Below are 17,486 nucleotides of genomic sequence, written 5' to 3'. Positions count from 1 at the left end.
ATGCCCATCGTCATTCATGGGGGTTCACGAGGTCTACAGCTCACAGCCAGTAGCCCTATTCTGTTAGATACTCCTATCGAACAGATTGGGGCAGTATTTTATATTTCAGTAAATTATTTCTTATGACTACGTGACTGTACCCACTGTCGAATAAAAATACCTACACAGATAATTATTGTCAGCAAGGAGGTACATAATGTAGGTAACCATCACTTGTATTCCTATAAATAATAATGATTTATTGACTTTGTATAGAATACATGCCAGATTGTATTTATAAATATAAATTTTATAATAGTCTGCGTTAACTAACGACTAAAGGTTAAGAGATTGTATATCGCTCATTTTTCTTAGCCTAAAATACGACAAACAGCTAAATAAGTGCAACGTACTTGTTACACAACTTTACACGTATTTTGTAAACATTTTGTGTTAGCAAACACCTAACCCCTAACCTCGGCGGAAGTGGCACCGGTGACACAAGCGACGCCAGGTGAAACAATGAGGTGTCAAACATCCCGGCAAACGTGTAGAAAGTGGCTGTGATGATACCATGATGACACAGGGATAACTGTGAGGAATGAATGGCGTTTGTTTGTTTGTCGCGTTCAATACGGATCAACGTCCAATGGGGGCATTTTAGATAAGTGTCGTGTACGTGATGCTATATTTTTAACATTTCTGATAAAGCTCAGAAGCTAATATTTGGCTTAGCTTTTATTCAACTATAACTATAATTTAGCTTAATGTAGCTTTAATTCAACGGTATATAGGTAATACAGACTTCTCCAGTTTATTAAGGTAGCTATCTACCATATGCGTAACATCCCGACAAAGTAGATCTTCATATGCATGCCCCAATGATAGAGAACCGTGGATAAATCATTAAAATTTGGCTTCTTACATTGATAACCATCAGAACATTTTTTTGTCAAATAGAGTGAATTCTGGTCTCCTGATCATTCTTGTTAAGGGCATATTTCATTTACACCCATTGAAACATTACTTTTTGAAATAATCAAAATCTAAAAGCTAGGTTAGGACTGTAGCAGGAACACAGGATCGGTGATTTCTTCTAAACCATTCCCATAATCCTGTAAACAGTAAAATGTTTTAGGCGAAAACAGTAAATATGGTTTACTAATCTACTTACAAATTCAACATTATATTGTGTGGTAACCAAAGGAGCTGATTAGCATTTTTCAGTAAGATAACTACTTTAACGTAGCTACTTATTTCGTGTCGCGTTAGGTTAGTTTAACGACCGTTTTTAACGTAACAACTGACTTGTCTCTAGCCTAATGTCACTCATAACGCAAACGCGCGCACGCGCACTACTTTGCGTACATTTCCATACAGGGATATACTTGATATTCAGGAGATGATGTTATCTTGATAACTTTCTCGTAATTCAAGTTAAACGGAGATCTATTTTATGTAATTTAGTAGTTTGCAGTATTAGCAAGTTATTAAAATTCTTAAGGTTTATCGTTTCACTTTCTAGCAATACGGGGTAACTAGGAAAACTATAACATCTAGTTTTATGTAATACAGTGATTTGTAATCATATCACGTTTGCTTGCTTGCTAAATGTCACTAGTAGTGATGAAATGATGTAAAAAAGTACTTACCTAGGTGAAGCGCGTATAAAATTGAGTATCTAGCTCAATTTATATCGTACAAATGAAATAAATACCTAATACCAAAACAGAGCAGATAATTTTCAACGGCTGATAAATCATTTTGGGAGCTCTGATGGCACAATCGAATAATAATATTTCTGTTTATAGATTTAATAGGTATTTGAAATTATTACGTACAAAACTTAGGGTCGCTTTGTGACAAACTACTTTGGTGCTTAGTCATGGTGTTTCACATTTTCTATAAGGTCACTTCAAAATCTGAGTCTGAGTCATTGGTATTACAGTGGCATTGACAATATCGACATTTCAATTCTCTCACAATGACGTATTAATTACGCTTTCGTTCACAGCATTATTAGAATCTCGTTGAAGGAGCACATTTTATTTGTAATGACTAATGACTATTTTATAACTAAGTACTTTCCAGGAATTCTCTGTTAGAATATTAATAGCACTTCTTATTACTCTGTAGATACTGTATTAGGGACTCTGATGCTAGAGTTAACAAAGGTATCTTACATTATTGGTGACACTGAAGTTACAATTTTCACGTGTTCATAGGTAGCGCTATTCGCAACATCCGGCGACCGTATACGCTTGTTTACTTAAATAAAAAACGAAAAACTCGTCACTAAGCTAACCAAACAATTAAGTTCCCATATAATTGCAATAACGACGCAATAAAGTTATGTCACCTTGCCGCAACATCTCATACTTCCGATTCAGATCTAGGTCTCGTAATGAGCACTCTTCCTATTTTTTACCAAACTTTGCCTTTAGCAAGCTTTCTAAGTTTCATAATGTTATTGTTCTTTGTTTTTAAATATTTTGCATATAGAGATTACATTTTAGATACCTATTATTATGATGTTTCACCTATAGTTGTGTCTAGTCTTGAATTAATATAGGTACCTACTAAGTAGTTAATCAATTTACGAACTTGATATAAAATTGTACCTGTAAGCATGTTACTTATAGGGTTAGTCTTCCAGATAAAACTGGTATCGGTTATTTAGATGCATGCTACATACACTTTGACTCCTATGTTGATCGCTCCTAAATTTGTCGGGTAGAGAGTTGCTTTTGATTTGTTTCATTTATTTTTCAAATAAAGCAAAATAAACCCAATTTTCTCTAATGGCTGGGCCAATGAGCCTGATGAGACTAGGCATCCTCCTTTTTTACCGAGGTTGTTTACCTTTACGATAACATTGCCGTCTTTTTTTACATTTTTCACATAATGTCTACAAACCCATTTCCTTTTCTGTTTGATTGTTCAATAAAACTCTTGCTTATCCTCTACTAAACCGTTATCAGTTTTAATTATTCTGGTCACACAGTTGAAAGTGATCGTAGACACTCGTGTGCAGAATAACTATGCTAATACTTGTATATGTAAACAGTGGGTGTTAGCGCCTTGCGATATGTAAGGAAAATCCCAAGGAAATGTAGTACTATTTGCTTTACGGCATCTAGTTTTCACCTGGGAAAACACTGAAGTGTTTAAAGAGTTCAGATTGTCAACAGTGCACGACGCGTCATATGACTTGATTTCCTAGAATGATTTTAAATACATGCCAATTGATATTTCGGATAAAATATACTAAAATGTTACTTCTTACATATTGCAACAAATGTTTAAATTAGGTGTTTATACATATATTAGTGCCCATTCTCAGAAGATTTTTTGCATAATCATTTTATATGGATCTGTGGTAATAAGACCGCAGATTGATGTCATTTTATGTAGTTGGTAATTTTATGTTTGTTTAACTAACATTTGCCGTTCGTATGTATAATTTCCAAAATAAAAATATTCTCACGTTTATGGTTCTGGATATACTCAGAATATAAATAAGTAAAATATTATTATTTTTAACTTTGAAAGATTTAAATACATAAGTAATTTAGTTCTTCGCAAAGTACTCGTAGTATATTATTACACAATTAGGTCTTGCTAGATAGTGGAACTGATGATTACGACTATAACAGATAATTAAATTAATGGCAAGTGATACTAATAACACTTTGGGCCATGGTTGTTGCTCCCATCTAAACCTACATCTGCGTACGAGTTCATTGTGTACAGCTCTAGATCTTAACACTCAATTATCGAAATGTCAACGCCTGAACAGCCAACCTTCTGTTACAATGCTGGTATAATTGACACATTAGCTATCAGGCGATTACGGATCGAGGGCAGATAGATGGTGACAGAGTGACAATAGTTCACATCATGCGCGAAGGAGATACTATTATAATTTAGTGTCAAGATCTTATGCGACAAGGTTAAATGAAAGGTGACTTACTCGTCATTAATTAAATGGGATGTTCATTTTTGCTTGCCTTAATTTATTCGTTTTATTTTAACGATAAGTACTTTGAATCTACGTAAATTACTATCAAATTAAAGTGTCGTTTTAAATTCATTTCTAAGATCTGGCCGCGTAGCCAACGTGGAAATCGTTAACGCTCCGTAGCGTATCGTAGTCACCTCTCTTTATCACTCTTCCATATTAGTGCGACAGTGACACTTGCGTCTCGTTCGCTACGGAGCGTTAACGATTGGCACGTTGGCTTCGCGGGCTGATGAACTTCGTTAGACTAATTAAAAAGGCATAAGCATTATATTTGTGTTCCGTACCTACTTGTGCAGGTAATAAATAAAATTTCCATACCTGCCTTACGGGCGCTACTATCTTTAAGGTCTTTACTTCTATACTTAGCTCGTTCTTGACTTTTTCGTACCCGTGAATAGTAAGTATCACGCGTGGTATCACATATTTAGACAAGTATATTTTTATTATATATTTTTTTTTTATCCCTTTAGGTATTTTCTGATTCATTATTAAGTATAACAAACAACTATTGTTTCTAGATAGCCTGGCTCTCCCGTGGCGACGGATACACCTGCCCCTACGGACAGAATTGCGCCAACTCCTTCGAGCCTGCTCCCCCTGGGCGAGCACCACCATGCGCGCAGCCAGGCCTCACCTATTGCGTACACCCAGACCCTTACCCTGAGTAAGTTTGATAACCAGGTTCTTCCACAGCGACGGTTATAGCTGGGGAGCCGGCGATGCTAAATAAATGTTACTCGAGCGTCGTAAACACCTATTGGAATTGAAAGATTAGATGATAGAGAAAAAAAGGATATACAGAATGTAACAAAAATAGTGGATATCCGTTTAAGGTGTTCTAATTAGAAAAAATTTGAAAAAAATTATAAATGCGAAAAAAACATGCTTCTATGGGCAGGTCGTCCAAGTCGGCCAACCCTACATACAAATAAAAAAAAAAACACGTAAAAAAAATTGTTTCTTTTACTTTTTCCTGAACAAAACATGATACTGACCATGATCTTAAACGGATCCCAACTATTACATCTTGTATAAAGTTTTCTTTTCCGGCGAGCAGGAATGCGTCTACAGCCTACAGTAGTTTTTTAAATTTTGGAGGGTTGGTGGAGGGTTAACCAAATCGTTAACTTTAATTTTTCTAAAAATTAATTTGACAATTATTTGTACGCAGTTCTTTAATCTGACGATCACAAGTACGACGCCCGATTTTTAGCACAATTATAGCATTAATTTGGACTAAAATGATCAAATCCACAATCTGCTTAACCATTTGTTGAACCCCCCATCAACCAACGGATCAACATAGTTAAGGACGGCTAAAAGTGGTTAAGGTAGACTCCACGGGGCCCTCCTTCCATCTCACGCAGCTCCTAACGGGGCACGGCTGTTTCGGCTGGTACCTGTGTGAGAGGTTGGGAAGGGAGCCGACGACAGCGTGCCATCATTGCGATGGAGGAGCCGTGGACAGGGCGCAACACACGCGTGAAGAGTGCCCTGCGTGGGCGGAGCCTCGCGCTATCCTGTCCTCGGCCATAGGAGGAGACCTCTCGCTGCCGGCGCTAATACGCCGCATGCTCAGCAGTGAGGAAGCGTGGGCGGCAGTGGCCTCCTTTAGCGTCACCGTCCTGTCGCAAAAGGAGGCTGCAGAGAGAATGCGCGAGGACGATGCGAATTCGCTCCCTCAGCGCCGTAGGAGGCCAGGTCGGCGTCTAAGGGCATACGCAGCCCGAATGATGCCGCCTTAACGGGAACCTGCGGTTCCGAGCTGGAAGGCCCTCAAGTGTTCCGAGGCGTCTTCAGCGGAGTAGGCTGCTGCAGCAGCCACAAAAGTCGAGCCCGTAATGGCAACGCTGACGGGGTATCGGAAGTCTACAATCGCGTTCCCGAAACCCCGTCCACAAAGCGCGCGGTGGAACACTTAATATGACGCGCTCCAGCTGAGCCAGCCTCCTTTCTTCCTCCTTCCTTCCTTCCTTCCCTCTTCCTTTATTCCTATTTCCTTGAAATTAGTAGGAAGAGAAAAGATTAGAAAGTACGAAAATATTTTTAAAAATTCAGCGCTTTATAGGGTTAAAAGGGGGTTGAAAGTGTGTTTCCACATCCACGCGGATATATCCAGGCGGACCAAGTCGTGGACAACAGCTAGTAGGTAGCAGTATTATTTTAGTATAAGTAGTGATATTGTCAAGGGACCAACCTCGGACTGCAGTCTCCCGTGGTACGAGTTTGCGCTGCTTACAATGTCTTTATACAGGACAGGAATTACCTACATTGACATTGTTCATGACCGTTTAGCCGGGTTCCAAAATTAAATAATAAGCAGGAAATAAGGAAAATGAAAATAAATAATTTTTTATCACGTTTGATTAGCCGAGCTAACTTGGTCACTCAAGATTATTTAGCGCAGAAGTTATACATCGAATTCTTTCTAACCCGAATTTTGTAAGCACATATATTTTAAGTGGATTATTTGACTTAATCTGTTCATGACATTTGTGATGGTGACCATCGATAATGTGCAAGTATTGTACCCCACAGGATCAATATCTCTGAGAAAGCTGGATGTCTACTAGGAACATGTCTGAAATGTGCGAGACTTTCCAGTTGTCTATTAAGAGCCACCCCACACCAGCCTCTCCCGTGCGCCGGCGTCTATCCAACTCTATGGCTGCTGTTCGACGCAACGCAACGTTGCCGCAACTGCGTAGCGACATCATTTTCCATAGCGCTGACTAGACGCCGACACTCAAAGGATGTTATAGTGTGGGGTGGCCCTTAACACGCCTATATTGCAATGCAGTGTGACAAGATCAAATCCTGTGCTCCAAATAACGTGCATCCTTTTCCAGACAAATAATTCGCCGGTTAATCGAAGCGGGACAGTACGATATCTCCACGCTACTGTCGGACGAGACGCGGGACGACTTTAACTCCAACAAGAAGGTGGACTACGGATACGGCTACGGCCCGAACTCGCTACACAACGTCGACCAAATCTCCATCGTCAACGAGCCAAAAAATTACAACACGAAGTTCCATTCCAGGTTCAATCATGGTGAGATTCTTGGAAATATCTTTTTTGTTCCTCCAATCTCTTAAGGACGGACGTAAATTGTCAGTTGCAGTAATTTATAGTACCTACAAATCAGTGACATTTTTTTGGTTATGTTTGTTTTAGACACGGGAAGTTAAAGTTATCTTTCCATATAACTATCTTTAAGACACGGGAAGAATAGAAACATGTGTTCATTCTCAGCATCTTATTGTATTACTTAACCCAAAAACTGATTTACTCCCGAACCATTTTTAGATCAGTTCAGTGGTAAGTAATTAGGTATTTTGAATAGATAATTATAAATCCCAAAATTCATAGAGATTAAATCAGGGCTTAAACAGTTGGGCTTATCTATATCATACATTATATAGTATCACAGTCTTGCGGCACAAGTAACCACAGCTGACTTTTATATGTTTTTTCAGAAATCTTCTCCCAGAAAACTCCCCTGCAGCCACCATCTCCCGTGGACCCTTCGCCATATAACATCAACGCCTTCCAATCGTCAAACTTCTCCAAGTTCGGGTACCAGAACCCCAACTACTGGGCCCCCAGCTTCGACTACGAGAACAAAATCAACCGGCCGACCAACGTGTATAATCAGAACTTCTACAACACGCCCTTTAGTCAATATGATAGCGCGGATTGGTTTAGACAAGCGGCTAGTGGAGTAACACAGTATAATCCTAATGAGTGGTGGAAGTAAGTCAAAATTGAAAAAGTATTACATTTATTAGCTTTTAAAACATTGAGCTCTTTTTAAGTGTTTTCAATTAATTTGACCAATAGCTTTCAAAAAATTTCTCGTAGAAGCCAAGTTCCAAATATGCCAGTTGCTGTATAAAACTACAAATACATTGTGTATATAGTATATATCGAGTCATTTTATTAAAACGGAATCTACCCACTTTTTTGGGCTCTTGTCCATCTGGCACTATATTGAAGAAGATATTTGTCATGCAGAGATTTTATATTAGTCTCAAAGAAGTACATACCTATAGTCTTTTTTTAAGTGTACTTTATGGTAAAAACAAATAAACATTCCATGCAATTTCTATGGGCAGTACTTTACAGTAAAAAAACAGACTATGTAAAAAAGAAAATCCTATAGTTAAAAACAAATAATCCCATTCAGATACCCATCGCGCTCTGAAGTAACCGTACAACGCTCCGTGACGTTCCCGACGAGGTCAACGAGGCATCGGCGGCGGCGAAACGCGGAACTGGTGCGGGCGTCTGAGCAGAGGCAGCTCACAGGTGGCGAGGCGCTGAGGATAGCATTGGGGCTGGCCAGGTAAGGTCACGAATAGTCAAGTGTAGGGCGAAACGCAGAGCTGGTTTGGGCCTCAGATCAGATGCAGCTGGCGGCGCCGAGGCGAGGCGCTGAGAGCCTCGAAGTTCGCTAATAGCGGGCATCTTTCTTTTTTACTCCAACTGAGGCCTAATTAGAATTACAGAGAAATATACTCGCAATTTGCGAACTTCGGTATTCGCGGTAGACCCTCTGAAGATAGCCATGGGGCTGGCTAGATAAGTCGAAGAAAAAAAACGGTCTAATCCCTGGCAGCGTCGACCTTTATATATATCCTGAAGAGTCGTCAGCGCCGCCTGCGTTAGCAACGTATGAATTTACTTGATGCGTTTACTAGAGCAGAACTCTGTGACTGACGCGGTCAAGTAAGTTGAATTACCTTGATTACTCTGAATTATGGACCAAACTTAACGTAGTGCAATTGGTGAAAAGGCTAGGTAACAATGGTCCTGCATCCGTTCGTACTGAAGTCCACCTTTTATAATTCCCTTTTGCATACTCGAAAATTCTATCGTAAAATTAGTAATCTACATGTAAACTTCCAGCGCAGAGACATCCGCGGAGCGTCCTCGACGGCAAGCGCCCGGCACGGAGGAGCTGTGCCGCGCGCGCACCGACTACATCACGCCGCGCGCCGCGCTCAACAACAAGGGCAGCTGGCGCTACGTCGTCAACATGCCCAACAACATGACGCAGCTGGTGCGCGCGGAGATATGCACGTAAGTACAAACCGAATACAGTTCGTCTAATAGGCGTATTCTGATTTTAATATCAAGTTCAGATAGATCAGATCCTTATCTAATCCAGATTTCATTCATAACCTATTATTAAAATCAGAATAGGCTTGTAAGCTAACTCTGCGGCAACTTCACCACAAATGTCAAATTCCTATGAAAATATGATGTTCACAGCGGCGCCCGACATTTTTTCGGTGCAGAATTAACTTAAACACGGAATATAGTAAAGGAACTAATATTATGTACCTACTAGAGGCTGTCTAACTAATCTAAATCTAGCCGAAAACAGCATACGTTAAAAAGTTTACTTTCTAAAAATAGTATTAATGACGGTTACTTCTTACCGGTTAAGTATCTAAATTAAACCAATTTAGTCTCAAAAATAGTTACCATGTTTGCTACAATCAACGAAGCCACCTATTGGATACCATAGAAACAAAGTTCGCTCTGGTCATTAATAGCGCCCTCTATTATGTAGTAGTGACATCAAGCGAAATTTATCACCGGAGTATTAAGAGTGTCATAATTATAAAATGTTTAATTTTTTCATTATTAAACTACTATGATATGTACATTTAATTCGTTATTTATTGTTCTACAGATCAAGTCAATGCAGTAACTTGTGCTCCGTGCCCGTCGGTTACAGTTCCCGTTGCGAACAGAAATACATACAAAAACGACTGGTGGCTCTGGAGTCGAGTGGTCAGACCTTATACACGGATGTCTTCTGGATACCTAGTTGTTGTCAGTGTACAATAATAGCCAACAACACTTAAAACCTATTTAATATCAAGATAGTTTATTACAAAGTATTTTAATCGTAAATATTTTGTCGCGACTACTCGTCGCTAGGTGGCGCGCATATCAAATTAAAAGCATTTTGTTAACATTCACTGCCAAGTATGTTAAGTATGAATTTACACAATTTTAATATGAATTAAATAATAATTATTATGACGATTAATATCAAGTCATGACATTTCGTAAAACATAGGTTTATGTTATATTTTAATTTGAAAGTTCTTTTTTATAAGCTACTTTTTATAAGGCTGCCTAGATGGCGTTGCAATTCTAGGAATCGAACCTTACCACAACACCGCTAGTTAGTAGGAATTTTTTTGTCGTGTTTCGATTTCGGTCTTTGGTTCATTTTAGAGAGACGTTTATTTCGTTTATGATACAGGCTGTGCTGTCAAAGTAGGTATTATCGTTTTCTGGTTACCATTGAAAACATGGGTATTTCATATTTATGAGTAAGTACCGCCATGCTCGGCGTCCACTTATTAAAAAAATCTTGATTTTGGAAAGCCCAACCTAGAAATCAAGTAAAAAAAAAACTTCAAAATCTTAGACTATATTATATGTAACTTATTATTTTCACAGTCTACGAGGTATAAAACTCGTATCTATTAATTGTGTTAATGTCCATCCAAAATTCCATACAATATTATCTTCGATATGTTTATTACCTAAGTGTGTTTGTCACTTTTGTCCTAAAGACAAGTATTATAATTTTAAATGCTTACTTACGATTTTAACCAAGTATTAATAAGTTAAGTGGTTAAGTGAAGTGTTTGTAAATATTAGCTTCCATGTAAATTAAATGAATTTCATTTGTGAAACGAAACCGGCAAAACGCCCCACTTGTCGCTTGCCATAAGGACGAGGTTTGCTTGTATCTTTATGCGAATAACCTGTCAAGGCGTCCTTATGACAACAGACAAAGCGGGACGTTTTGCCGGTTTCGGTCACATTTGTGACGTGTTTTTAGTTTGTTGGTATTTTGATACGAGTAGTAGGTAGGTATAATAGCGGATCCTAGAATGCTTCAAAAACAAAAAAGTAATAAATACCTAGGTGGTATTATTTTATACTACTCTTGTTGTTGGAGGGATTATGGTATTATAGCTACGAACAATTTTAAGAAAAATAAACCTAAGTTATAAATAAATTATTATTTATTTAAGATTGGTGAATAATATTGTATATTTTTATCACACATTAATACTACAAAATATTAAATAGGTATTCGATTTAGCGAACGACAGCCGAAATACGAATTTACTTGGAGATAAGAAAGGCTAACAGCTTTTTAAGAGGAAAGTGGACCATCGCTTATTCATGCAAATGTATTCCCTATTTTCCTCTCTGAATATTAACGATTTTGAAATTTCTTTTTTTTTACTTAATTTAATGTACCACAGACCACTCCTTGCGCTTGACCGCTTGACGAGGGAAATGGGGACTATATACAGGTTTGTATGGAGAGGCGGTCGACACTATGCTCAAAAGGTTTCTGGTACCTATCTCTATTATTATCTCTTTTTCATGTAGCTCAGAAGCAAGGCTTGCCTCTGTTTATAATTAGCATTGTTAAGGCTTATGGACAGTACTAATATAAGTTGAGTGATTTATTTACCTACCTAACGTACCTATACGAAAAGTTTGTAGATGGGTTTAGACTTAGGATCTGTTTATCTTTTGTACATTTATTTAATTTCTTCAAATAAATCCCAATACGAAATACAAACGCGATTGTTTTATTTTACTCAACCAAAGTTGCTACTGCTAGGTACTCGTAATATAAAGTGAGTCGAACTTGCATAGCCAATGCACTAATCACACTAGTGCATTCGTATCGCATTAAAATTTAACAAAAAATACGATACGGAAGATACGCATCCTTCTGTACTTTGCTACTAAAACTATCTATATTTATGTACCATATAGATTAAACATAAAATTCGCGATAATAGCCCGCTGTTATAATTATAACTGCGAGTGACTGCCAAGTGCGAGTCGGACCCGCACAGGAAAGATTCCGTACCATTATCTATAAAAACGGTCACCCATCCAAGAACTGACACCGCCCGACGTTGCTTAACTTCGGTGATTGGATGAGAACCTCGAGATTGGAAATAAATATTTATTTTATTCTGTTTTTAGTATTTTTTGTTATAGCGGCAACATAAATACATAATCTGTAGAAATTTCAAATTTCAACTGGCTAACTATCACAGTTCATGAGATACAGCCTGGTGACAGACGGGCGGACGGACGGAGGGAGTCTCAGTAATAGGGTCCCGTTTGACCCTTTGGGTACGAAACCCTAAAAAATTACCTCCAATAAAAGTTTAATCATTATTAAATGGAACTGAGTTGCTTATATTTTATTTAGTTCAAATTTAAAACGAAACAAATTCAATCCGATTGTCATTTAGTTATGCTACTAATAAAAGAAAAAAAACATCTACCGACACTCATTAAAATAAAAGGATTAAGTATAAAATATTGAAAAAAAATCAAATTCAAATTGATCCGTCCGCCACCTTATAAATAATTTAGGTATCCCGCGGCCTCAAGACAACATATTTTCCGACTATAGAGTTAACGAGAGGGGCACATCTGGGGCTGGAACCCTTGGCGCACCCTTGGGGCTGAGCCTACCTTAACAAATTTTCCCTTAAGCTGTAAACATGTTCTGTATTTCCCGATTCAATGGCACTTTGAAGTTGTATGAATAGACTGTTTTTTTTTTTTCGATTTTTCAAGATAGATATTTCTTTTGAAAACGTGATTTCAAGACGTCAATAAATCCTTAAAATGTTCTTCTCTTAGTTCCCATTAGAAATCTCAGCTTTATTAATATCAGCACGTAACCATCAGAAACAACCTAGAAGCAAAAAGCAAATTACGGCAAAAAGCTTTCCATAAATTATCAAAACCACTGCTAAAACTCGAGCTTTCAAAAGTTCAAGTAAAACGTCGCTACGCATAAAAGTAAAAGAGGAAGGGAAAAAATCAATGCTTGCATTTTATGTTCTGTGCGTGTGACAGATCGGTTGTCATGACTACCGCGACGGGGGAAGCGCATGGCGCGAAAAAATGACGTAAGTGACGTAAGGAACCGTCAAAATGGCGCCTACATTTCCCGCGTAAAGTCGTTCCTTACCGCTGCGTTCACAGTTATGACGTTTTGCGTTTGACATTTGTGAGTGTGCGTCGAATAAGAAAGAGACGGAAGATGGGGTAAGGGAGCCGGTAATCGATATTACGCACTTTTGTAGCAATGAAATTGGCGCTCCGCGGTGCAAGAAAGGTCTGCACGTTGCAATCTTATTTTAAAATGTAGATAAGTACGTACGAAGTATATATAAATAATCTATTTATTATGTTTAATAAAAATAGTTGTATTTTATTTTATACCGCAAGGTCATATAATTTTATAAACTATAGTGGATATATGTAACATTTTCTTTTATAATTCCTTTTCTTAAGTTTTTCTGACACGTATTACCCTCACAGATAAATACCAAGAGAAAAATGCAACCGAGAGATAGTTTTATAGGTTTATATCATATTTTATAAAATTATAAATGTGTTATTTGCCACTCATTATGTATATTTTTACAACAGGGTCTTTGTTTTATATTTGAACTTTAGTATTCACAATATATTAAAGTAGAGCGTAAACTTATGTAACATGAATGTATAACTAATCATAATAGGGTTACATTATTAATTATCGTGTATAATTGTAGCAGAAGCTTACATAAAAAGCGTAATTAATGCGGTACCAACAGATGGCGCGGTGATGAGTTCAACAGCGAGCAAGGAAATGACACAGTAGAGCGGGTGAAATTCTCGTGAGTCATCGTTTGGGGGTGCGCTGGTCAGTCGCGAATATTACTCATTTTCTAGAATTTGGTACTGTAAGTACGAATGACTATTTTGTGATTCAGCTTTTACGTTGGTGATAAATGAGGACCATGTAAACAAAATCAACTATGCGTGCGCCGCTGTGGTAGGCTTCGTTTCGATTTTAAGGAAATTATTTAAAAAAAGCAGAACCTAAGGGGTGCGCCTAAGAGGGGCGGCTTATTTCGGATGCCTTATTATATTCAGAATACTTGTTATTTTTTAACCCTTAGCCATACTTACAGTCCTTACAGACGGCATAATAGGTAGCTAACTACTTACCTAGGGAACAGGCTTTTCTCGGAATAACAAGCAGGCAGCATACGTCATTCTCGACGGAGCGACTAGTCAATTCATGAAGCTGTAACAAACATGTTGATCTAGTGAATACATAGATATTACAACAAGCAGGGAATTTATTACTAGTTAATTAATAAATAATATGTTTAACTTCCGACTGTTCTTTTTGTGTGGGCACATTTTGTCATAGTGAGTGCCAAAAACACTTAATAAAAATATACATTTAAAACATAAACTTACAACAGATACTTAACAGTATTTTTAATAACGTCGTGACAAAATATAGTGTTTTAGGCCACGAAGCTTGCTGAGTTACAACTCAGGGTTAGACCCGTCTAGATTTTTCCAGTTTTAACACTTTTGTTTAATAGAGTTAAAGCTTGTAAATCTAAACGGGAGCTTGATTAATCAGGACTTGTTACACTTTATGCCTGACTGACTGTAGATACATTGCATACCACAGAAGAAAATGATAAATTTATCGGTTTCGTACTACAAATCCATTTCTGTTTTTATTTTAAGTACCTAGGCGAGTGTCCATAACGGCAATGACATACTGCTTAATCAATAGATAGGTATGTAATTACTGTTACATAGTGTTAGAGCTGGTAAACATAGGTTCTACAGGGATACAAACTTGGTACCTAGGTACTACGAGATCTGACAACTTTTTTAGAGAAAAAGCTCTACGAGCGAGTTTGCCTTGGCAGGCACCTTGAATAATTTCTCTCTGCTCCGAAAGCTTCAATTAGTTTATACCGCTGGTGATAAATAGGTACTCGTAAAATTTTGAAAATGTGTATTTTGAATGTAATTTAAAATTGACAAACTAAGAAGTTGCATGAGGAGCTTCGCTCGCTAAAAAGACTATCTCGCTCATAAATGCCTACGCACAAGTACGTAGGCACTTATGTCTATCAAATCAGAATAAGTTTATAAAGCTAAAATGCCGCTTTTTATTCTTCAAACAGATCCAAATACGGTAGTAAATTTCAGATATACCAATTAACAATCATAATTTAAAATCTTTATGGATTTCAATTTAGAAGCGCTTGCACACGAGATACAAAGGCCAAATACAGCTTTCTCTGAACCAAAGGTTTCCTTTGACAGAATTAATCCTAGTGTTCCTAAGATGTATTTAAGAGGTGGATTTTTGATAGGAAGAGGGGGGGGGCTCAGCAGCTGCGACGTCTGAATGTAATAACTGTATAAGATTAGGTTCTAAGTCACGTTTGGTATCATTTTCAACAAAATCAAACATGTAGATTATACCTAAATCGTTTCAGCGGCAGCGGTTGTTCATTCCCAATACAAAAATTAAAATTAAATGAAGTACTTAATCATTTATTTCGGCCTTTGAATTTCCATAGTGTATTAGTAGCTTATTAATATTATACTTAACCCAAGCTAGTGATACTATGCAGGTATTATGTTATATGTAACTTATTGTATTACAAGCATGTAATAAAATAGGCTATTCCAATATTGCCACAAACGTCCAACCCCTAAAGAGATGATTTTTGGGATGAAAACTATCTCGATACTTAATTTCAACAGAATCGGTTCAGCGGTTTAAGCGTGTAGTTCTTATGACAGGTAATTTATAAATACTTACTTCGGAATGGTGTCAATGTGATACCATAGATGTATGATACCATAGATAAATTCGGCATTCCCTATTTATCTATACGAAAACGATATCACACTCGGCCTAGTAGCTCAAATGATGTAGATATCAAGAAAAAAGTTAAGAGACGCCCCCCATTCCCCCCCTAAAAATTTACACCAAAAATCTTGGTGGCTCCACTTCTTAAATCAATCTGGGTCCTACGGACCAATCCTGCCCATGGAAATCGTCGGTTTACGAAACGGCCACTGATTTGCTTAACTTGAGTCGGTATTTACAGTTGGACGCCAACACCACGAAAAAAAAATTGAAAAACAGAACCTTAGTATTAAAACATGAAATGATTTAAATTTTGAATGACAAAACGTTTAATAGTTATTTGGAGTTGGGATGACCACGCTTCACGTCACGCTTGTATCTAAAAAATTAAAAAAAGTTGAGTGCTATTTCTAACTACAGATTATATTTTACATGAGAAAAAAAAAAACATCTCATAAAAAAGCTCAACTCCGACACATTTTTGGAGACAAAAAACAAGGCAACTAATACAAATTTTGACCCAGTTGATTGTTATTTAAGACAAAAGTGGAGGACCCGCGCGAAATCACCTTTTCATACAAACGTAATCCTCATTTTCCTCGCACAACAATGAACGTTAGTTTTTTTTTGGAATGTTTAATTATAAGAGTTAGGAGCATTTAAAAATTTGTATGAAATAAGTACTGCGCTCCTAATTTTTACAATAAAAATGGAAAAAGTCAAACGTAGGGGCTTAGCTATGGTTAATATACATCAAATTATGTAAAAATATATTCCATAATGTCAATATCCAGAGAGGAAAGTGAGGACTACGTTTGTATGGAGAAACGGCCGTCCCCTTTCCTCTTAATTTAACCTACTTACATAAATTGGCAAGGTGTGATTACGTCGTACCATGTTTGTTTCACCAGGACCAAAAACTATTACAAAGCTTCAGTGACACAATAGTTTTATTCTAGTCCCTTGTCAAGAATTCTACTAGTGAGTACATTATTGTCGTAAATTTATTTTCTGTAATATAATTTGGTGTCTGGAGCGATTGGGCGCCGGCGTGGTTTGGAAGTGTCATTTTTCATCTCCAGCCGCGGGGTGCGAGTGACAACTACACTAAACTTCCACTTAGTTGATGCAATGGTTGATGCCTTGCTAGAAAGTTGAAAATAACTTAATAAACAAGCATGGATTCAACATTGACTCTCAAATCTACGTATTTTTTCTCATTATTAATTATTACCTTTTTAGTCATCGGATAAAAACTGATAAACATCTTCAAACAAATTAGAGCCAGACCAATAAGCTAAGTCCAGCAATTTTGATAGCCCAGATAGTGCAAGTGTTAAATGCAGACTTCTATGAGATTATGACGTTTACTTGCCCAGTCGGTGGTATAAAAATCGCTGTCAACTTAGCATGGTCTGACTTTAAGAAGGTCCTCAAGTCAGCTGTATTTTGATGTTGTTACTGTTACCATCTTAGATACATCTTAGAATAGGACTTCCTCGCTTAAATAGGATAAATGTATATTGGATGTACAATGAATTACTTTATTTCAAAATAACCAATGTTAATGCCTAGAGATAAACCAATATATTAATAATCTATTGCAATATATTGCAGTAATTATGAATTTTAAGTTTATTATAATGTATTGTTTATCCAGGCGTTGGCTGGTGTATTTATAAATGTTACTATGTATTTTTCATGTCACTGTT

At 37.3% G+C, this 17,486-nt stretch overlaps 1 protein-coding gene across 2 annotated transcripts in view; it reads left to right on the top strand.

Annotated features, from left to right (window-relative positions):
* The window catches only part of LOC133519803 (protein spaetzle 5-like), a 50,251-nt gene extending 38,614 nt beyond the window's left edge, over positions 1–11,637 (top strand). Inside the window, exons 3-8 of one of the 2 annotated variants that reach the window (XM_061853913.1) lie at positions 4,522–4,667; positions 6,853–7,058; positions 7,484–7,760; positions 8,194–8,352; positions 8,916–9,089; positions 9,709–11,637. In XM_061853913.1, the coding sequence (XP_061709897.1) occupies positions 4,522–4,667; positions 6,853–7,058; positions 7,484–7,760; positions 8,194–8,352; positions 8,916–9,089; positions 9,709–9,883 (1,137 nt within the window). In that variant the 3' untranslated portion in view covers positions 9,884–11,637. The remainder of the gene's footprint in view (positions 1–4,521; positions 4,668–6,852; positions 7,059–7,483; positions 7,761–8,193; positions 8,353–8,915; positions 9,090–9,708) is intronic. The other variant, XM_061853914.1, reaches the window with a different exon arrangement.
* Positions 11,638–17,486: the final 5,849 nt, after the last annotated feature.

The sequence above is a fragment of the Cydia pomonella genome, chromosome 7 (genome assembly GCF_033807575.1).
Source record: "Cydia pomonella isolate Wapato2018A chromosome 7, ilCydPomo1, whole genome shotgun sequence".
Taxonomy (NCBI): Eukaryota; Metazoa; Arthropoda; class Insecta; order Lepidoptera; family Tortricidae; genus Cydia; species Cydia pomonella.
Note: the sequence above shows the minus strand (reverse complement) of the source record. Positions and strands in the feature narration are given on the sequence as shown.